The 23785-nt window shown below is 37.8% G+C and overlaps 1 protein-coding gene and 1 long non-coding RNA gene across 2 annotated transcripts in view; both read left to right on the forward strand.

The window, feature by feature from the left end:
* ROR2 (receptor tyrosine kinase like orphan receptor 2) overlaps positions 1-6322 on the forward strand; it is a 140591-nt gene extending 134269 nt beyond the window's left edge. The window contains exons 8-9 of the mRNA XM_058827968.1: positions 1089-1291; positions 2969-6322. Coding sequence (XP_058683951.1) covers positions 1089-1291; positions 2969-4411 — 1646 coding nt within the window. The 3' untranslated portion in view covers positions 4412-6322. The remainder of the gene's footprint in view (positions 1-1088; positions 1292-2968) is intronic.
* A 381-nt stretch (positions 6323-6703) lies between these two features.
* Positions 6704-12106, forward strand: LOC131573211 (uncharacterized). The gene is made up of 3 exons (XR_009276143.1): positions 6704-7090; positions 10858-10967; positions 11059-12106. It is a non-coding gene; the product is annotated as an uncharacterized LOC131573211 (long non-coding RNA).
* The last annotated feature ends 11679 nt before the right edge of the window (positions 12107-23785 follow it).

Genomic DNA, 23785 nt, shown 5'->3' on the forward strand with positions numbered 1-23785 from the left:
CAAAAATAAAAAGTAAAGCTCACAGATTAGTACAGTTCTGCTCATTTTCTCTGTATTGGTACAGACTTCACACATCGGTAATGGTCTTTGGATATGACAGTGTCTTTGGATATGACAGTTAATACTGTGCTTCATTAGAAAGAAAAGAATGTTTCCTGAAGCAAGATACAGATATGTCATTGAAGCCACAAAAATGGTTTATGTGGATCTCTAAAACTGCTCAGAACTAATTTGAAATTTTTTAGTTCACTTTTTTTGCAGAAACATGATTTGACATTTATAATAAATTTCTACATTGCATGTACCATAGGGTAAAGATAACACTGGGATGTGGTTGTGGTGAAAGCAGTTGCCACAAATAGCAAAACCACAGGTTACAGAAAACATCCCAGGCAGTTCCATTGAACATTTTTGACATCACTAGACTTTCCGAAAGTCTCCAAGTATTAAGTGAAAAAGTATTTTAGGAAGGTTCCAGAGCTAAGTGTATTGGTGACTTTTTCATGTCTGTCTCTAACATCAAAGCTCTGCAAATCTATAAAGTACAGAACAAATAATATCTCTACCAATGAGAAGTGAAACTTATTTTATTCTGGGCAGAAGTAGCACCAGTAGAGGTAAAGAATGGGCCAAGTGTTGATTTAAATGGCTGAATCTATGAGAGTGGGTGAAACTACATTGTTCTGCTGGGTCACACTGAGTTCTCTGGTTTATATATTGTGGTGGAGACTGCTTACTTGCTTTTTATACCCTAAACAGGATAGTGCAGTGATACCCTGCTCTGTGTTCTGAAGTTTCCTCTACTGTAAGTCTCAAAAATAAAGTAAAATGAATCACATACTGTTACAGCCCACACATTAAATGTGAGGCTCCTAGTTTATCTTCATACTGTTAATTGCTATGTCCATTCAAGCTTTTTTGAAATATGTAATGGAAAATTATGAAGAAGGGGGAGAAGGTAATGTGACTTCTGTTTTCAGGGTATAGTTTACTTTTGGTTTAAAATATAGTATTAATAATAATTTGTGTTACTATCAAATAGCTTAAAAATACTTATTGTAAGCAGTGAGCATTTCTGTGCTTGACAGGTCCACGTGACAACAGCAAAATGGGAATCCTCTACATCCTTGTTCCCAGCATAGCCATCCCTCTGGTGATAGCCTGTCTTTTCTTCCTGGTCTGCATGTGCAGAAACAAGCAGAAGGCATCTGCTGCTACACCGCAGCGCCGCCAGCTGATGGCATCTCCCAGCCAAGACATGGAAATGCCACTCATTAATCAACACAAACAGGTATTTCTTACACAATTTGCTTAGGCCTGTGTATTTTCAATATGTCGCGATTTTCAGCATCTCAGGTTGTCTGTTCAAATTGAGCCATGTTGTTTGGGACCTAATTTTCATACTGTGTAGCCTATCCACTTCAGGGAAAGCCTGGTCTTGCACTTTGTAGGTATATCTAAAAATTCTGACCTTGGACAACAGCTTTCAGTACACAGTATTTAATGGCATTTGTCCTTACCCACCAATTGCCATTCTTCCTGTTGTCTGAGTGACTGCAAAAGTGGTTATTTCTGATCCAGTCTTCAGCCTGCAGCTCATTTTTGTTCCTGATAATGATATGGTCTGATGTGGCCTGTTTGCCTGTCTAAAGCATGATGCACAGTGGGTTTCCTTGTTCTAATCCTTCAGCTCAAGACCTCTGGTGTTCTGACCCATAAGTGAGTTGAGAGCTGAGATGGCATGCAACATGTTTCCAAGGCTGTGTATCACAAAGGATGTTGAAAGGAAAATGGTTTTGAACTTATGTCTACATATGTCAGCTCTTGCACAGGATTTTCTGGGTCAGCTAACTGATCTCTGCACTAAAATCCGGTTCAGAGCTAATGTTGAATTTTTAGTCACAGCATTTACAAGATGCAAACTCTAAAAACAATGCTTACTTTGGAAGCTGGCAACATCTGTTCAGGAAACTGGTAGAGTATTTGATTAATATTAGCAATTGTAATTAATTGTGATGATTTTGTGTGTTAATCTGAATATTTAAACGAAATTTTCCAGCCCAGTCTACAGGCTGTTGGACACAAAAATCAGAGGTTGTTCACAAATCACTTGCTAAAGCATCTTCCCAGCCTGCCCTCCTCCCTCATGCTGTGCTGTCCTGCATGTGAAGCTGTACCAGCTTCACCTCACTTGGTCAGGGACTCCTCCACCTCATGCTGCCCCGGAACAGACGCATTACATCACCATCACAAACTCCCTTGCTTTCCCTTCCAGCTGCAGGAGGAAGGCTCTGGAGATTTCCCACTCTTGGGTTTGCAACTTTTTCCTTCAAGTATCAGAGAGAAATTCCTTCCCCTTTCTTGTCCAATTCCACCCCCGTCTTTATTGAAGCTAACTGAAGGTTCCTCAGTGGGGTGCTGTACACTTCTGCCCATGGGCAGGGTCCATTCCTATAGTGCAACAGAGAAGAAAGGGCATTATCTGGTACTGCAGAGCTGAAAGAGAGAGGTTTTGTTCCTTCTTCTGTGGAAAGGATGTTTCAGTTCACTCTGAGACTGCCACCTCCTCAGCCTCTGTGCTTTTCTGACAGATGTCCGCTGGGCAGCTTGGGACTGGTCTGAAGGGAAAGTACAGATGCAGTTAATAGATATCATTTCTTGCCAGGTTTATTCTGAACCCAATATTTATTTAGCATGCAGGAAGTGTGGCCACTCCTTTATAAAATAACTATATCCATTGTCCTGCAGTATAATTCAGTTTATACTTCTGAAAGTAGTGCAACTCATTTCAAGGTTAATTGTGAAATCAATGTATTGATGTGAATACACAAAAAACCAGAAAAGTCCTTTTGGCCCAGTCTATCTTCCATTTGGAGATTTAACCACTGGGAGATTTTCTTTAATAAGAGATCCTGTTATTCAGAAAACATTGTTATTTTTTTACTGACTTGTGTTTTCTTCATTTCAGGCTAAGCTTAAAGAAATTAATCTCTCCACTGTGCGATTTATGGAGGAACTAGGAGAGGAGAGGTTTGGCAAAGTCTACAAGGGGCATCTCTTTGGTACAGCACCAGGTGAACAGACACAAGCCGTTGCCATTAAGACACTTAAAGACAAAGCAGAACTGGCTCTTCGGGAAGAATTTAAACATGAGGCAATGATGAGATCACGGTTACAGCACCCAAACATTGTTTGTTTGCTGGGAATAGTGACAAAGGAGCAACCTATAAGTATGATATTTAGTTATTGTTCTCACAGTGATCTCCATGAGTTCTTGGTGATGAGATCTCCCCACTCAGATGTTGGCAGCACTGATGATGACAAGACAGTAAAATCTACTCTGGAACCAGCAGACTTTTTTCACATAGTGACTCAGATAGCTGCAGGAATGGAATATCTTTCTAGCCACCATGTTGTCCACAAGGACTTGGCCACTAGAAATATACTGGTGTTTGATAAACTGAATGTGAAAATATCTGATTTGGGCCTTTTCAGGGAAGTTTATGCTGCTGACTACTACAAATTGATGGGAAATTCCCTTCTTCCTATCCGGTGGATGTCCCCTGAGGCTATTATGTATGGCAAGTTTTCTATTGATTCGGATATATGGTCATACGGAGTTGTGTTGTGGGAAGTTTTCAGCTATGGCCTGCAGCCTTACTGTGGTTATTCCAACCAGGATGTCATTGAGATGATCAGGAACCGACAAGTTTTGCCATGTCCTGATGACTGCCCGACATGGATATACACATTGATGTTGGAGTGTTGGAATGAATTTCCCAACAGAAGACCAAGATTTAAGGATATACATAACAGACTAAGAACATGGGGGAACCTTTCTAATTACAACAGCTCAGCGCAAACTTCTGGGGCAAGCAACACCACACAAACAAGTTCTCTCAGCACAAGCCCTGTTAGCAATGTCAGCAATGCTAGATACATTGGACCAAAGCAGAAAACTCCAGCCTTCCCTCAACCTCAGTTCATACAAATGAAAGGCCAGATGAGACCAATGGTCCCACCTCCTCAGCTCTACATTCCAGTTAATGGTTACCAGCCAATGCCTGCCTATGGTGCTTACTTGCCAAATTTTTATCCTGTCCAAATTCCAATGCAAATGGCTCCTCAGCAAATACCTCCCCAGATCATTCCCAAACCAGGCTCCCACCACAGTGGGAGTGGATCTACCAGCACAGGCTATGTAACAACAGCACCTTCCAATGCATCAGTGGCCGACAGGGCTGCTCTGCTGTCAGAAGGCACGGATGACACACACAATGGAGTGGAAGATATTGCCCAGAACCCTGTCCAGGAGGAGGAGGAAGAAGAGGGCTCTGTGCCTGAAACAGAATTGCTGGGTGATAATGACACACTTCAGATGGAGGAAGCAGAAATTCAATCAGAAGCCTAAGGAATCTGGCCTCATTGATGAGAATTCCACATCACTTCCATGTATGGAGAGAGTAGATCTTTAGGCTTAATAGAGTGATTTTGATCTGACTCAAAGAAACAAAACTAAAAAAAAGTAACATCCATTTAAAAGTGCAGCAGTAATAACATACCAGGTTTCCATTGCCACCAGTAGATTTTTCAAATATGGTGGTATAGACTTGCTGGATTTAATCTTTTTTACTGTCCTACAGTTCTTGAGAGAAGCTGCTTTTCAAATATGTACTGTTGCTGTGCAACGTATTGCAGAATAGCACTGCACACCATGTATATCTTGATATATGGGTGTAATGTTAGTGAGTTATGCTTAATCCAATAACACAAAAAGGAATCCAGCTATGGTTGCAGAATTGCTCTAAGCATAAAGAAGTGCCCTGGATGTGATGGACAGCTTAGTTTGTAGTATTTATCTCTTCGATATCATGGACACAAGATTGTTTGTTTTTTGAGTCTGAAAAATGAAGTTGAGAATAATGATCTGTGTTTTTATTACAATAACAAGAAAAGGGGGGAAACTGAACACAAAATTGACTGTTTTGAGTAAGACCACAGATCTGTCCAGCCCAGTATCATGTCTTGAAAGACCATCGATAATGCCTGCCAAGGGAGAGACTGCAAGGGCAATTTCCCTTGCAGAAACTTCCCAGGATATTGCCCCAGCCTCCAGCAATTTGTGGCTTAGGGTCTTCCCAAGACAGAAGTGTATTTTTTTTTCTGTTAAATAGCCCTTGATGGAATTTTCTACCATGGATTTATCCAAATGATTTTGAACTCACATAGAGCTAGAGTATCCACAACAGCTTGTGGAATAACCTGAGAGGAGAAAGGATGGTTTTCTTTCATCACTTTGGGTGAATGACTGACAGAAGCTTCCAAATGAGATCATCTGACTGCATTTGTGGATGAAAGTATTCCTTCTCTGCTGTGTATTTTAAACAGCAAACAGCCTTAATACACTGTTAACCAAAAATGGGGATATTGTAGGGGATATTATAGGTGTGCACTAACTTAATAAATCCAACTTTAATTGGTTATCAAGTATAGAAGAGGGCTCCACATGTGTTTTCCTACATTGTGAAAGTGTTGGGTTTTGTGAGTGACTTACTTGATTTACGACAGTTACTGCTGGATTGCATGTGAAACCATGTTTTTTTTCCTGACTTTTAGTAAAAATTATCTTTGAACTTTAGAAGACCAAAATGAGCAATAATGTACAAGGTGCTGTTTTTGTGCTTCTATTTGTGGGATGAATCATGTACAGACCTTTAAATGTAATTTATGTTTTACTACATTTTATATACATTTTTTCATTGGAATATTTGGATTTTTGAATGAATGACTATATAACTTAACCATCTGCAATATTCACATGCAGTGCAGTTTTATGGTATTGCTGTTTCATTTTGTTAAACATGTGGACAGGTCCATACATTTCACGACCCCTTTCTGTAATACAAGCGGTACACATTCTGATTGCAGCATTGCAGCCAATACACACTATAGCTACAAGTTCTACATCCAGCATGGAGTATTCAGTAAAGTGATGCAAAAAGTATGATGAAGTATGTTATCCTACAGCCACTGTTTTGTTATGGTACTTTGTGGAAATAGAAATGGCCTCAATTGCTTAAGTTACAGGTTTCATACTTACACTACAACTTTTTATTTTTTTTACATTGGGATTCACTTGTAAGTCATGTATCATTGTGATCTACAGCAGTGTTCAAGGTATGGCAGCGTTACTTATTTCTGGCATTTCACCTGGACTTGGAAATGCACTGGTAGGAATAAAATATGAAAGCTTTATTACTTGTGTTAATATAATGCAGCTTTGGGTGCTTTTACTAAATAAAGGATAAATAAAAAAGAAAAAAAGGTGAAATTTATTTATGTGAAGTTCTTTGGGTTTTTTTCTAGGTTTCCTTATCTCAGGTAAATGAACTTGATTAAACTCCATTGACTTTCTTTGTTCCTTTGCTAACTTGCTCCAGAGTAAGTGGAGAACAAATGGTTCAGTTACACCACAGATTTCACAGTGAGAGGAAAGTAAGCAAATGAATGGCAGTCAGTGGAAGCTTCTGTACTGTCTGAAGTTCAGCCTGTTTCTAGTAGTTAAAGACCATTATGACTTGTGTGCTTTGAATACAGTTTGGGAAACTCCGAATTCTCTTCTGTAAGCCTCATAAATTCACTACAGTGAGGAAAAAAGGTCAGATTTCTATACTGATTTTCCCATCCCCACTTAATGTGGCTGTGTTCTCAAAGTGATGGTCGAGGAGCCACACAAAATTTTCTAGGTCAGCCTTGGTAATACACACAGTACTGGAGTGGGGTATTCCCCCTCTGTTGATGTGGGTGGGCTCATCTGAGCTGCCAAGATCTGAGCCATGACGGCATGCAGACACCTACTCTGCACTTCAGGTGAGCACCTCTGTTCATGTCTTGTGAGCACAAGCACCACTACCAGCATGTTAGTGGCTACTCTAAGTCATATGGATTGCCAGTAACTTCTTGTTCTGCAACTTCCCAGACTACTCTTGCTGGTGATACCTGCTGCACAGTCCCAGCCAGTGTCAGACTCTGCCTTTCCTCCCCAGAACTTGGAAGAAAACTGAAGAGAGATCAGGGAAAGGACGTGGAGGTAAGTGGATAGGACAAGGTGATAAGGTGGCAATAAGTGAGGGAATGGTTGGGGGTGGGTCCAAATAAAACCAGCACAGTATTGCTCAGTTTGGCTTGCAAAGGTACTTTGTCCTGGCAGGTCTAGCAAAGCTGGAATTTTTCTTGAGGCCAAAACACCTTTTCTAGTGGCAAATACATATCCCGATGGCCAGTGAAGGGCAAGGTATTTTTGAGAACACTGTGAGATTGCTTAAAAATATTTCTCTTTCATACTACTCTGTCTAGATGATTTTCATAAGAAGACTGGGTCTGACATTAGAAAAAGTGGATTAGGCGTTGACACTGTCCACAGCAGTTCACTGGTGAGGCAGGAAGGTTCCTGCTCACAAAAGCATATAGGGTAGATGGAGAATGGATTTACAGTGACAGGGCAGGAAAACTGAGTAATGGTTCCTTGTCTGAATGGGGAAACTGACTATAAATGTGTCACTAGCTCCAGTTTGACTTCTGTACTGATTTTGTTCAAGATCTGCATTATTGCAGGGTCTTTTCTTCTGTTTTACCCATTGAGACTATAGGGAAGACCAAGCTATAAAGAGTACAGTATAGGCAGCTCTATAAAAGCTGAGGATTCATCCACAATGTTAAGTACAAACAGACATTATTACAAACTCTGATAGGCCAGTTCATTCTTTCATCTAAATGTCACTACTCTTAGTTTCATCTAGTGATTTCCCTAAAGACTTATCTGTGGAACAAGCTCCCTTCTGAGATTAGAATCCTTTGCTTCTGTATCTGCCATGACTGTGAACATCATAGTGAGTCACAGGGAATTTACATCATGGTAACAGTACCTCAAACTTTTATTAGAGAGATGAATTTGATTCCTTTTCTTACTTATTTTCCAAGGAGTGCATTAGATGTCACTGGTTTTTGTGTCCACAGGAATCACCTCACTTCAGCTATGTGGGAGTGAAGGGAAAAGGTCTGATGCTTTCTGGAAGACAGCTCAGGAACATTTGCTGAGTTGGAGCACTCTCAAAAGATGTCAGACCTTGAGGTGTTTGATAAAATAGATGTAAGGAGGAGAAACATCCAGCTGCATGGAGAATAGCATCTTCAAATAAACCCCAAGTCATAGTTTCACCATGCATAGAAAGTAATTCTGTTTCTAGACAGGCAAATGCTACTGCAAACTATTCTCCGAAACATCATTTCAGTTACCCAAAATATGAGGAAAAAATCAACTGGCAAAACCAGTTTCTTTTTGAGGAAAGGGACTAAATTCATATTGTAAGGGACAACATGTATGTTCCTGTTCTATAAATAAATCTGTAAATATTGGTGGACTCCATGAGTAGATTCAAGTTTTGGGGGATTTACTCAAACGATGGAAAACAGATATTAGAATAGTAGTAGTATATGGCATAAACAACGGCATGGCTCAGTGGATAAGCTCTAGCTTCACCTAACCAGAAATCTGAATTTTGTTTCTTGTTTTTCAAAAGGGACCTTGTATAGTCTTTGTTTTGCATGGCTTCCAGATATGACAAATTTTGGTCTCCTTCAATCACCAACATGAATTATAAACAATCTAAGAACTGTTAAGCAATATTAAATTCACTTGGCAAGATAAACCAAGTTTGCAATATCTGTGTCAGTCAGATCTTTCTCTAGACCAAAATGTACTGTGTCAACTGTGATAAAATATTGGAGAATTGGTTCAGCAGGATTTCCTTTCCAGAAAAATGCTGTAAAAACTTTTTGCACCTACTGTTCCTGGCTTGATTGATGTTGTAAAGTTGTAGTGTCTGGACTCCATAACAATTTCTCAAAAAATACACAGTGGAGGCTCCTAGCAGTGGGTTGCCACTGCAAAAGACTGGGCCACCTGGCTTGCTTTGTGACCTCAAACAGAAGGCAACACCTGCATGTGTTCTGTGCTCACATGCCTGATTTTGCAAGAAAAAATATGCCGGAATATAAGGTAACAGCTCTGTGTTTGGGGTCACGTGAAATGTACAGACCCACTTGCAGATGATGTGCTGTTGTCCCAGGGCTGTGTGAGATCTTCTGCAGCTCTGAATCCAAATCCAATTTCTCCTGGTGTGAAGTGTTTACTGGGCACTTCTTCCACTCAGTCACAGTCCTTGGGGCTGTAGCAGGAGCAGACTCATAGGACAAACCATATGTAAGGAATCCCGTAGCAGCACCCATGGAACACTCCGTCCACACAGAACTGCAGAGAGGGTTTTCACTGTCTGTGTCCCTCTTGTCTCATCTAGGCCCCATTTTTGATTAAAATGAAAAAAAAAATATGGCTCTAAATCTTAGCTGAATACCTTAGGATTGCACAAGCGGGGGAAGTAATGTAAGAGAGGTTATGGCAGGAGCTGGAAGTAGTATGGGGTTCAGAGGGCTGTAAATCTCCAGGAGAGTCAGAATTTAAAATAATAAAATACTGAGGGAACGCAGAATCCCATGTAGCTACTTCTCATTTCTATTGATCTAAAAGAGGAACTTTACTTTATCTCGATTACAGTGTACCTGATGGTTTAACTGTCCTTTTTAAAACCTCTGTCTAAAACTGAAATAATCCCATCTGTTCAGTAGGTTGTTAACTTTAAAAGCAGTGGAATTAAAGGAGGGAGTTTAAATTGAAATGACTACATTCATTTAATTGAATGTTTATTCCATACACCAAGTAATAAAAAATACACCATGGAGATTTATAGAAAGTGTTTTTGTTGCCCCATACTTTGTTACTGAAGAACAATTTTTTCTAGGAGTCATCTTCCATATAGACTTCTTGTACATTTCTTTTCAAACTAATAAACTAGTTACTGGAGATGTTTGGAGCTGTTGTAGTTGATTCATAACAATCAGTTTTTAAAATCTTATCAAGAAGTTTAATTCTTAGTCTGCTTTAGAAGTAGCTATTTGATACCCACAACCATTATGAAACAAAAGAAATTCCTTTCAGAACGATAAAATGATTAACAGACAGGATAGTGGGTAGGAAAACAGTAAACTAAAGAAGTGAATCCCTAAGTAACTTAAAACCAGAAACATTTAAGGTACATTAATTTAATTTAGATATAATATTACTTCAGCTGAGGCTGATAATTCTCAAATGTAGTCTGAGGCTTTACAGTTATGATAAAGATCATTGTCTTGCTCTGTTGTTAATCCTGTGGATACTTTTTCATAACTTGATGTGGTTTTCCATTTAATTACTTTCATATCAGATTTAAATGAAATATTTTTATGAGAATTAAGCTGAGGTGGTGGGAGAAATATCTTGCAAAATACTAGCAGCTATGTGCTTTTCATAGTGAAGAAGGGATGTCGTGCTCCATTTTTGTTTCATCATCTTGTGTCCCCACCAAATGCATGTCTCCTAAGTGAACCCTTCTCTTCCCAGCTCAGTTGATTATTTCACAACAAATTACTGAGGAAGCCTTTCAAACTGTATACTGCTAACACTGAGAGCACTGGGAATAAAAAATGTGTTTCTTTATGAAGAGAAGGTATTTCATGCTGTCTTTGCTTCCTCTGTTCCTTATGCCTTTATTATATCCCTCTCTCTTGTCTTCTCCTAGATATTTCTCAGAGGACAACCCCAGCATTTGTTATCACATCTCCTCTACTTGAAAAACTGTTCTCTTAAGGCAGACTAAAAACCAAAATTTATATATATATAAATAGATATGCTTATGAATGGGCTCAGTCTTAACATTTTGAAAAGCCAGTGGAGCAAGAATTTTGTTGTTCCCTTACTTGCAGACTCAAACATTCCCAAATAAAAAGGTGTGTGGAAGAGATATCTTTGGTTTTCAGTACCAAAGTTTTGCTCCCGAGTTTGCTGTGGCCTGAAATTTTGCATCCTATTAAATGTAAGTGCTGGATGTTCTCTGGCATTTCTCCATGTCTTTGCTTATAATTAGTGACTATTTTTGTGATTTCTTTACCTGTTCTTTTATATAGGTAATCCAGCAGGACTGCTGTAGCAGTCCTGTGCTGGTGGTGTCTGCTACTTTTGTACAGACTGCTTCCCCAGTTTAAAAGAAGCAAATACAACCAAACCAATGAAGAATTCACCTCCAAAACTTGATGCTTTGAACTCAGGACTCCGGCTCTGGGACACCCAGCAAAAGCCAAAGTAGTGAATCCTCCTTTACCTCTACAGCCTCAAGCCAGTCGTTTTGGCTGGCTGTGTTGGAGGTGCTGAGACACTGAGATGATTCTGGATGACAGCAGGGGGCTGGGACTGAGTGTTTTTCCTAATGTTTGTTTGAGGAATGGGGTTAATTCTGGGCTGAATTCTCACTTGGGACCGTGTGAGACTCCATGTAAGTTGTTTAGGTTTGTTGTTTCTCCTGTAAACAACAAAACTGCAGGTGCTTCTTCAGGCATTGTGAAGGAAAACACATGGCATAAAAGGGAATTCTTACTGCAGGCAAGATTAGCACCCTAATGGTGGGTGAGGCTTCATGCAAGTCATGTCACAAAGGCATCCTCTGTTCCCCAGGAGATCAATGAATTAGGAGGCTGCCGGTACCCCTGGGCTTGGCGGGGGATGCCTGACTGTGGGTGCACCATATGCGGATGTAGCACTTCCTCTGGGGTGCTCTGCTCTGAAATGAGTGGTTACATATAAAAAATGGTTTTGAGGCCTGAACCAGTTGAAGTCATTGGGAAAAACTCTGCAACTTCAAAGGGGTTTGGATTAAAGCCATAAGAAAATTTCAGTTTGTTTTTTTTAAATAAACACTCCCCAACTTGTAATCAACATTGTGCTCAAAGAATGGTTTAAAAAAATCCTGTTTTGCTTTTAAAGCTTATATATCACTCAGAGAGTATGATTTTCTGAATAAATTTAAAAGTCTGTTTTTTAATTTTTATTTTTATTTCTCATATGGCAGTGTGACATTATAATGCCTTAAATTGTTCTGTGCATACCAAAAAGTACTCATGGTACATACTGTAATTTCTTGTAATCATTTTGTTCACTAGCCTATGCCCTTGGGAAAAATATTTGCCAAAATAACATTCATGAAAACCTCTCCTTTTTTTCTGATTTTGCTTGGAAACCCATGTACATATTTGCAATTATCTGATTTTAATAAGTGCGAGTTAATATACCTACCTTGTTCATGCATTTTAAAGTGTGCTAAGATAAGATGGTCTTTTGGGGGAGGGGGAGGGAGAGTTGGAAGTCTGCCTCTTTGGAAGAGGTCCACCTCCAGTCTGAGGTGCAGATCTGACAGACTATGCCTGAGCAATGGAGGGAGTAAGGTTTTGCTTTGTCCCATGGCAGCATTTGTTTAAAACAGAAAACATCATGGGGGAGTCTGTGAGCCAGGGAGCCTGAGGGTTAAAACAGTGGTCTCATCCCACCCAAGTATCTCCTGGCCACCTTGGACCCTCCCCTGCTGAGCTCCAGCTAGTCTTTATTCCTTTCTTCCAAGGGCCTGATACATGGTGTGTGTCCCATGGCACACACTGAGAGTTGACCACTGTGTTCCGTGTTGCTCCAGGGAATGTGGTGGTGGACACTAACAGCTGCCCAGCACAGTGCAAGGTGTCATGTTGGGGAGGGATGACACAGACCCCATCTCGGGGGCTCCTGAGATTTCACCTGTCCTGCTTCAGAAAATGCACGCACAGTAAGAAGACACTTGTCTTCATCCTGTTGGGGATCTGCTCTGCCAGCAAGTTTCAGGCAGGGTTTTTAGTGCTTCCTCTTTCCGGGACAGAAGTACAGCCCTGCAAACCCTCTCCTGCTGCTCCAGCACTTCTGCTTCTGGATGGCTCCTGAAAGCAGGCAAACATGACACAGTGAGGAGAGAAGACATTTTCTGGGGTCCCAGAAAGCCTTTTGTGCAAGTAAAATGCAGGGTTTAGATGAATTGATGATTTTTTAATAAAAATGAATTAACATAATCTTTTTGTGGGTTTAATACACAAGGCTCTTATGCTAGTTCTTATGCTAGTTCTTAATGTGGACTTTAGATAACATGACATTTATGTTTACCTAGGTTATTATCTTTGACTTGCAGTTTTCCAAGACAGTGTTACCGATGTGTGTTCTTGTGTGCACGCTTTCACCTAGTGCTTCTTCTTGATCGGTTTTGCTGTGAATACTGGGTTGCAAGTCAAGTTTTTATATTTCTCCTACGCCTCTGAGGAAATGCTAAACTTCTTCAATACTTTTTCACAGAAATTTCAATAAAGCCAAGATGATTTTAAATGTGACCTTGAAATGAATTGTACGTACATTAAATTCTTGCTCATTTGGATTCCTGCTGTACACATATGCACATGCATACCTGTGTACTCTCACATGGCTGAGCAGACTATTGAATAAATACACACTTGCAAAACTGGCCAATATTTTTAGCTGTTTACAGAAGACTCTTTTAAAGAGTTAACCTTGGTGCTTCATCAAAAGCTTGTGTAGGTCTCATTTTTCAAGAAAAAGTATAAAGAGGAAGGAGATTCCTTGTTTGACATTTACTCTTTGCTATTCTTTTCCATATTAGCCCGCATCTGATAAGACTTGTAAGTATATGTTTAACATAAGAAAAAAAAAATTAATTCTTCATGCCAATCCTTTCCACTAATTCTAAACACAATCTTCAAAATTGAGACCTGTTATGTAATGAGTGGGGATAATGTCCTAAGAGTCCTGAGAGTCGTGTTTAAAAATTTAATTTTCTCCATTACCTTGGAAAGTTACTGAGCATTACTGAATATTGCTGCCAGTGCAGAAATTGCATCTCACTAAAGGTAATGACCATGCTTTCTTGCCCTTCCCTGTTTATTGTGTCACAGGTGGCAGCACGGGCCACTGGTCACATAAGCAAATGGGGAAAGAGACATGTAGCTAGAGACAGTGACAGCCTTTGTAGCAACACTTCATTTTTCTGCTGGCATCACTAGAGGATGTGCTGTGTTTCAAGATGTATTGCAACCATAAGTGCAGCTTTGACCTGTGATTTTTTAGCTGGAGAGGATAAGCGTTTTTTGCTTATCAAATGAAGTATGAGTGTGAGTGTCTCTAAGTAATTACTTCTGAAACATGAAGGTGCAGTTGTAGCAGCAAGGGAAAAGTTTCACTGAAACTTTTCCATTTTTCGTGGAAATACAGACATGTTTTGGAAAAGGGTAGACTTTTGCAAGCATGCTTGCAATAAGACAGTGTTAAGTAACTGTAGAACCAATGAAGAAAATGTGGTTCTGGAAATCATAAATCACAGAAACACTTGTAGGAAATATACCAGGTCTTTTTGCAAGTGTGAGATAGGATAACAGAGATACGTTGTGAGATATTTCGTGGTTGTACTTTTGAAATTCAGTTTACACATTTACTTCCATATAATTGAGAACTTAAAACTTCTGCAGTAGAGTGTTCCATAATGGGATGAAACCACTTATATAATTGTGCATCAATGTGCCTTGATCTTCCAGCAGTTCCTCAGTAAATTTTTTAACAGACCAAAATTCATGCATTTTTCTCAGAAGCTTAAGCCTATTATCAGTAATACTGAATCTAGAAACTGTGGGTAAAAACAATTAAATCAATATTTATATGTTGTCAATTGATTTCACAGTCTTTATAAAAAAGAACACTTGGAACCTCTTGGATTTAATAAAATGAAGGGCACTGAACAAGGCAGATGCTTTTTGGAATATCCCAGAGTTGTGATAGTAAGACCAATTTGCCCATATGTTTCATTTCACACTTTCTCAAAGGTTTTTATTGGTTTGGTTAAAGTGTTGTATGAGCATAGCATTGCCAACAGCGGAGTATTAAGATGTCTTACCCATGATGGCACTGTAACTATGAGTTTATTTGGAATCTTTTGTTATATAACAAAACATCTTGTGTTGACAATTGTATGACAACCTCAGGGAAAACTAGGTAATGGTGTTGATCGTTTGCTGCCTAGTTTATCTCCTTTAAAATTAAGCTCTTTACTTGGGTAATACAGTTCCTTGAGCATAAATTTGGTTTACTTATACACCAGTGTTCCAATCTTCCACTTGTGCATCTTGTCTCTCATGCTAGTGGCAGTGGTGTTCTTTTGCAGATGGCATGTTGGTATATGTTCACTTTTATTGCCAGTCCCATACATTTTATTTGCTTCTATGTATTTGTTTTGCAATGCACATATAATCTATTATAATTTATGTTTCTTTTGCAGTTTTCCTTGTATCTCCAGTAGGTTTACTTATAAAGCATTGTTCTTACCATTTACTTCTGTTTAATCAAAGAATTTGTGTTTCTACATCTTGATGATACACTTTTTCTGGTGACAAAGGAACCTTCTGTTAAGGAGTTTCAGCACACATGGCAAATGCAACTAAAATACAATGAAAATGTAATCCAAAAGAATACACTGAGATATCAATACCCACATACCTATACAGTTTATATCTGCAGTTTTCATTTTTTGAAAATTGAAGTACACTTACAGCAGCGTCATATTCACTTGTAACTCGGTTTACATCTGCCTTCTTGATGAAATACTGTGAAATAAGTGTAATATGTTGCTCCTTCTTTATATTCATGTCCTTTTTAGTTTTGGAAAAGGTCACATTTATATTCAGATCAGAGATAAGTGTGCGATGCTCCGTTTTTTCAACATTATAATTAAATACCATATAATGACCTTGGTGACACTATTGCACAGAAACATTCCCCTTCAGCATTATCACGGTCAGAAAACAGTAAAGGTGCAGTGTTTGCCAACTTCCACAGATGAAAGCTTTAATTAAAGTACTTATCTATTACACCAAATAAATCTTCCAAATAAGTAGATATTGACTCATCAATGTTTTCTGCAAGTACAAGAATTTTTCATGCCTACATTCACAAAGCTTTTATTTTTCCCATTATCCATAAATGGGTCTTGCATTTAAATGAGGTAATTCTCTAGAGAGGAACAAAGGAACTTAACAAACTTTGTTTTCTTTTATGCTCCATTAAGTCAATGTTTTCCTTCCCTCCTCCCTCTCTTCTTTAAAAAGCAAGTAAATGTTTAGTTTGGAGCAAAATGAAGGCAGCCCCTCTATCACACTTTTTTCTTTTTTACTTCTGTTTTTCTGGTGCATAGGGTCAGGGGCAGCGAAGTTGCGTCTTGGTTTTTAGTCTGGGGCTGTAAAATACTTATTTTGTAGACCTTTGCCTCATCAAGTAGGTATAAACCAGCTAAGAAAAACAAACCTTTTAAGACTGCGTTGTCTGGACTCTGTGCATAAGTATTTTGTGCTTTCAGCTGTTGACCATGAAATGTCTGCTCATGCATAGAAAAAAAAAGGGTGCAGAAGAATTAACTCCACTCTTCCCCAAACCATTATAAAATGAGGATACTTTAGGAAGTTCATTCAGACTGAGGAAGCATCTTGGCTTTTTATGGAAATTCTGTAATTCCATAATTGTCAGTACTTCCAGAGCTTCCCTGAAATTTCAAAAACCAGCTAGATAAAAATAGTAAACTCCGTGGAGTCTAAAACCTCATTGAAGTCTAAGAATTATTTTGCATATTAAATTTAAATCTAGTTAGTGTGGATCTAGATAATTTTGTTTTACCTTCTTTTTTCCTGTATGTTCAATAGATCTGCAACACCCTTGGTTCAACCTTTTTACAAATAAGACACTGAAGCTTCATGCAAAAAAATGCTCAAATTTGCAATTACAGATTTAAATCTGTGTATTGTATATCAGTTTCTTTAAAATAATTCTGGAGAGATAAATGGAATCTAAAATTTAATTTGTGTTGGTTTCCAACATTTCACTCTCAGCTCTTGTTTGTTGTTCTGACAAGTTTTAAAAAGTTTTTACAAACTTAGCTTTCATTTTTTACTCAGCTTTTATGACTTATATTCATATTCTGTGTGGCAAAATAAAAAAAAAGAAACAACCTAGTAGATGGTAGAAAAATTAGGTGGGTTGAGCAGAGGCAAGTTTCTAAACTAATCATAATAGTGGTCTCTAGAATTTAGTGTAGGCCACTGGATAGTACCTCTAGATAGTTGAGCATTTAGCAGAAAGACTAACACAAGAGACTTCCTACTCAAGTTCAAATCTTCTGTATTTTGTTTAAATATAATTTAAAATTGTATTAAAAAAATAAATTTATGTTTTTATTAATTTGTAATTTCCTGTTTCCATATGAATATTCTGCATGGCTGCCTCAGCTGAATAGCTTGGGTATTTACCCTGTTGCCTTTTCGTTCTGACATTGCACTGAAGATTTGCAAATATCCATATGCTTATAAAAAATTAGCACTCCCTTATTCAGAAGTAGTTTATTCCTTTTTCTTTATCATTTCAAAGGATTTTGCCAGAAAAGTAAATTATGGCTACAAACTGTAGCTTTTGATATGTGCTTCATATTTTATCTCAAATAAATGTCTCTTTAAACTTTGTGCATTCTTTTTTACAAGAAGTGAGCTTAATGGCTATTTTCTAGTAAGTTTAATAATCATATTTTCTGTGTTTGATATTTTTCTTTTCAATATGAAGATATCATGGTTTTTCATAGGAAGTGCAACATATTTGCTTTTATTCATGCATGACTGGCTTTTTGTCTTCTTAAATGTAATTACTGGAAGTTTTTCTGTGGTATAAGACCGAAACTGTAGGTCACTGTTCAGATCTATAATACTTTTAAAAAATTTTTTATAATATAACCTCAATGCATGCGTTCAAATTCATAGGTGTTACAAACCTGTTTGCTCTTGCTACATATAAACTTAGGTTTTACATGAAATAGAGGAGTTCCACACAATTCCACAATTTCAGTACATACCTGTTGTTTTCTCAATTCTCTCATTTTCTGTTTAAATGAAGCCTTGAGAATCCTACTTTGATGCATTAATTTCTTTCAGTGCCTGATTTTGAGAGTCATGTAAGGATGATGTTCATTTAATCATTTAATCATTTAATGTGATTAATTTCTTAGTAGTCTCAGAGCACTTTATAGTTGGAGAATTGTACTTCAAATTAATTTAAAAATTAAACAGTAAAGTAGTGACAAACATCTGCTATTCATCAAGTATAAAAAGCTCTCATCTAAGAAATAATTTATAACTGTCTTAGAAAGGATCACCAAAACACTCAGTAAATATGTAATACTGTCCTGTCATTGCATAGACTTACAATAACAAGAATGTTTAACTTTGAAGCTGACATTGCTTCCACTGCAACAGATGATGGCACTGTGGCTAATGTCATATCCATGGGGACAGAGATGGTCATACCCTCTTCTTTATTCACACAGGTTAAACACCAAAGAGAGTTGTGGCTCCTTGTGGAAGGACTGGAGGAGCTGTAAGTCATCTCCTTGTCCTCTCTGAGGCAACTGATGACATTTTGCACACCACCATAACTTTATGTACAAGGAGATTAAATAGAAGAAACAAAACATGTTAATAAGCAGTGCAATAATGAATTGAAAAGAAAATGCCTGACAGCAAGTAAGAAAATAGTGAGGAAGAGTGAGGCATTGTCTATAAAAGTGTGAATATGGAAAATTGGCATGCTTTCCAAAGCAAAATTAAATTTGTAGTACTTTCCACTCTGCTAACCTTACACAAGCAACACAGCTGGGAGGGTGGAATCCAGCTCTCCTCCCTTTTTTCCCTATCAACAAAACAGTTTGGCAATTTCCATTTAGGTCTCTGTGTGTGTTCCCTCTGACGACATCGCAGTTGAACAGCTATTACTAATGACGTAATCTGAATACTGTGGTTCTGTTTACATGTTATTAACCATCTAATTCGTCTTGCAGAATTGTTATTACTGCTGATTATGTACTTGAGTTCCTTGAATATGGGTCCATTAACATAGCTACCAAATTGTCCTTTGACTCAAGCTGACCTCGGAAAACTTCATTGACTTCACTGTGTTAAGGGTAATTAGATTTAATTTTTAATGGACTGCGGCAGCTACAGTTTTACCAAGTCTCACACTTAATATCTGGCAGAATTCTGAAACCTGAAGGAAAGAAACTATCAGCACTTAATCCTTCAAAGACAGCTTGGAAAACAAGATGTAGCAGGATTTCCAAACCTCAAACCCAAGAAAGTTCCCTTGAATCAACTTCATTTGTTCAAATCTTGTAATTTTCAGTGGTTAGTGTTTCTGTATGCTTAGGGCAACACAAGAAACTCCAGGTAGCCAGTTGTCTTACCCAAACCATAAGTCATCTGAGTCCATGTGGTCAAGAGAACGGATCCAATGTCTGGAAATTATGCTGAGTGTTGCAGGAATCCTCAGCATGTACAGATCTGTGGGCCACATCTGAGGCAAGGCAGGGAAGTTTCTTGAGGAGATATCAGGGCAACATTTTAACAGCAGGTTTTACTGTAGTAATCAAATACTGGGTGAGAGATTATGACCAGAAAACAATGATATTTGCAACAGATGTACAGTAGCAGCAAAATATACAAATGGGAAAGCATGCTTATGTGAACCCTTGCCACAAAGGAAGATACATTATACATTCTGACAGGAAGAGAGCATCATCTTTTGTACTTTGTCAGCACTTAATTTTATAGTCTCATTAATTTTTATGTGACTGAAATAGGACTTCACTTCTCCTCCTATTAGGAAAAAAGTCAACAATAACCACCTACAGCAGGCCCAGTTTTGGTAGTGATGTGAATGATGTAGCAGAGCTTTCCATAGGCTAATGGTATGGAGAACAGTATGTAAGCTGTGACCCTTGTTAAGAAGCAAATTATTTGTGCCAGAGTAAAACTGACTCATGTCAGCTCTTGAGTTAGCCTGACTTGAACCAGGCCTGTATGGATACTTTGTAATTCAATGCTTCACTATTTGCAAGCTTGCTATTGAGATCACAAATCCTCTGGAGACAACAGCATGCAATAAAGGTGGTGAGAGCACTCAGGTATGAACTTAAGTCTGTGTAGTCTCCTAATGTACCACATGCTTGAGACCAAGGTAACAGGGGCTGGGACTCCACCTTGTTTCTTGTCTGAGACACTCCCAGCAGTGGGTTAACTGTTGATGCTTCTGTGTTTCTCCATATTGTCATTGACCCACATTTAATGAGAGCTTGACACAATCAGAAGAATAGCTGCTTTCTCCCACAAGAACTCTTCCAAAGCCCCTCTGAAAAGTCCACCTGTACTTAATTGCACAGGTACTGCAGCAGCATCAAAGCACAAACTGCATTTAAGAAGCCAGATAAATAGTACAGTTTGAAGGAGGTCTATGCAGTAATATGTTAGCACAGTAGCTTGCCATATCAAGTGGCTTTTATTTAGATAATCACTCAATTCAAGATTGGTCTTGACATTACCTGTAGAGAATTCTTGACCAATTGAAATGTAATGCAGAAGTGTAAGAGAGCAATGTCTGCTCTAGAAAGAATCAGAAATGTAGCAAAATGGCCTGCTGCTTCTGAGAGTGGGGTGGAGCAGTTCCTGAAATGTTTGCTGGATTAGATTGCATCCAGGAAATTCTATTTCATTTATTTTGCAATGACTAAATGGCACTGAACTCCACTATCATCTTGTTTGCTATATTCACATGCTGAAGGATATCAAAGGATAACCATAAAAAAAGGGAAATAATTCAAACCCTTGCACACATAGTTTCAAAGTGGAATATAGAGATTAAGTTTATTGACTCACATTTATGCTAAAAAGAGCTGCATGTTTAAATCCTCTAGTGTTACTGTTATTCCACCACACACCCACTGGGGTTTCCTAGAGCTTATCAACTGTATTCTTCTGTGAATGTAGTTTAGCAAGTGGTTACAGATTAAAGAGATGGGATCTTGAAAATTGTTTCAGTTTCCTACAGCCGAAATATTTTGGGTGGAGCGGAAAGGACAGAAGATTTAGCCTGTGTTTCAAATTCTCATGGACTGCAAGTGGGCTTAGAACACAACAGTATACAAACCCCCTAGCAGAATAACACACTGCCATCACCTTCTGAGCAATGTATGAGGCAACTCATTCCTGGCTAAGTTTCTGTGGCAAAAGCTGTTTTCAGACTTCTTTTGTGCTTTCTCATTTTCCAATTATACTTAATTGACATTGTATTAGATAATGGAAAAAGTTAAATCTGATCTTTCATCACTGTGGTAATGTGTTCTTTTTTAATTATTGTCATTAGTTTGGGATTTTAATTTGCATTTTAATAAGTTTAATTAAGCAATCACTGAATATTTATTTTCAGAACAATCAGTTTGTGATTTTCAAAAAAGTACTGGGGGAAAAAAAATCAGATTCCAGCCAGCAGTCCAGGTGAAAGTAAATGCTTCTGTTGTGCAACGAATTTTAAAAGAAGTACAGTATCTTTCTGTATAAATGTGAACATGAAGGAAGATCTAAAAATAATTTGTAGGAAAGAAATTTAAATCAAAGAAAATAAATAAAAGCTTTATGATATACAGTCCACACAGCATACAGACAAATAAGCCACTGAGTTTAAGACAACTAATTGAAAATATTTGACTGTAAGACTTTACCAAACAAGATTACTACTTCACAAGCAGCAGATTTTTTTGTGTAGGAAACAAAGCTGTCTTGAACCATGTTCCCCAGATTTCTTCATATACAGAATCGTGTGATATATTTAAAATTGTCTTGCAATTAATAACTTTTCCACGAGATGGCACAAGAAATCAATCTTTCTCTACCCCTACTAGGGGAGTTAATTCTTGTATTTTGATTCTGACAGACAGGTATGCCCTAATAGCCTACTAAGCAATTACAATATAATGTTCCCAGCTGAGAGCTTGGAATTTGTTATTGTACATTAATAACTGAGAGATAAGCATGTGGCAAGGGGAGCGCTTCTTATTTGTTGACGAGGGAACACAGAATAGTACTGCTGTAGCTGAATTGTTTTTAACTAATATACATAAATATTCATGTAACTTACATGAATTAAAACACAAAGGCATCTGTTACACCATGAGGGACTTAGTGCTACAATGGGCCCTTAATGCTCAATTAGAAAATGACATCTAAAAAAATCCCTCTCAAACCAATCCCTCTCCATGTGGCTAAGATACTAAAATTTGTAATAAATCCCTAGTGGAGTCCTCTGAAATATTAAGCATAATGAGTTTATGAGGGAATAAAAAAAATTAAGGGAAAGATAGTGCCAGTTTCAATCCAAATTCTTTGTAAGTTGCACTGAAAGATACTTTCTTGTCTGGCTATGATGAAATGTCTTGGTTTTGCTTGTCAGATAAGGTTGGAAGGAATAATAAAGAATATGATAAGAATACAATTTACAACGGGCACTACCTATTCCTTAATTTTTTTTTAAATCCCTTAATTTCCCTTAATTTGTTAAAAACTACAAGCATGGCCTAAATGGCATCTATGAGAAATAATAGTGGGCTGTGATCAAACTTTGTCCAGCCTTTCTGAAGTGGACAGTCTGAGGCTTCTCTTTAGAGACACATAATCACTGGGTTATTTGCAGGCATTGGTGCCTCACAACTTGGTTTTCACCTCTGCATATTCCAGGTTGTGAAAGGACTTTTTTTAAAAAATTTTTACAGGAAACAGTAGAACATCAAAATTTTACTGAAACTGTTCTAACTAAAAAAAAAAAAAAAAATAAAAAAAATAAAAAAAATAAAAAAAAATTAAAAATCATAAAATAACCATATTGGCAAGGGAACAAATCAGCCTCCATTTTGTTATGTGATCCAGGAGCAAGGTATTTTATTCTTTTCCAGTCCTGTTGGTATTGCTGGTATGTTTGTAGAGTCTGAATGGGCAACAAGCCCATACCATACCAGCTCATACCAAAAATGCATTTGTCTCTAGAATTTAATTTTCTCATGGCTTATATCTGACCACAATGGTGTCATATTTTGAGGTGCATGAATAAAATTTAAAAGCTTAACATTCTGAAGTGCAATAAGTCACTTACTGTTCTTTTTTTGAAATAAGAAAATTTAGACCTTAGTCTTCTAGTGAGAAGCATTACCATGTGTATTATTACAAATATGCTCAATTATGCTAGTTTTAGGTAAATTGCTGGTCTAAAGAGGATTTATGAGAAAGTAAATGCAGGACATGCCTGAACAAAAGCAAATGCAGTGAAGTGTTTCAGTTTATTAAAATCTCTAGATCTTTTGCATTCCTGAATTACATTACACTAATTACAGAATCATTAGAGAGGTTTTGTTTTATTAAAAATCCTGAAATTCTTTCAGTTCTTTAGACATTGTCTTTTTGTTCTGATAAATATACAGTAAGTAAATATCAGCCTTGGACAAAAAGCCAAGACAAAACCATCTTGCCACAAGAATAGCATTCAGTGCTTAAATTTGATTTAAATTACAGTTGTGGTGAAATTAATTTTCACTGCAATGTTATAATATTCTAGTGCTTTGGACTTGGGTGCCTTACCCTATCTACTGGGATTTCAAGGAACTTTACAGTTAAACCTTGGGATTGGGAAGTGAAGTGTCAAGAGTCACAAGAAATGTAGATGGATTAATTTGCCTTGCTATAAGTGAAAACATCTCTGTGTGCCTTCCCATAATATTTACTGTCTCCTCCTGTGAAGGTGATGACTTGAAAAACACAGGTTTTTTAGCTATACTCTACAGAGTCATAGTTAGCTGTCTTACTCTTTTTTCCACTGTTGTGAAGATTTTCATTTCTAAGTACAATTTATAACTTTTTTAATTGAGATTTTTAT

Source organism: Poecile atricapillus, chromosome Z (assembly GCF_030490865.1).
Source record: "Poecile atricapillus isolate bPoeAtr1 chromosome Z, bPoeAtr1.hap1, whole genome shotgun sequence".
In the NCBI taxonomy this organism is placed as follows: domain Eukaryota; kingdom Metazoa; phylum Chordata; class Aves; order Passeriformes; family Paridae; genus Poecile; species Poecile atricapillus.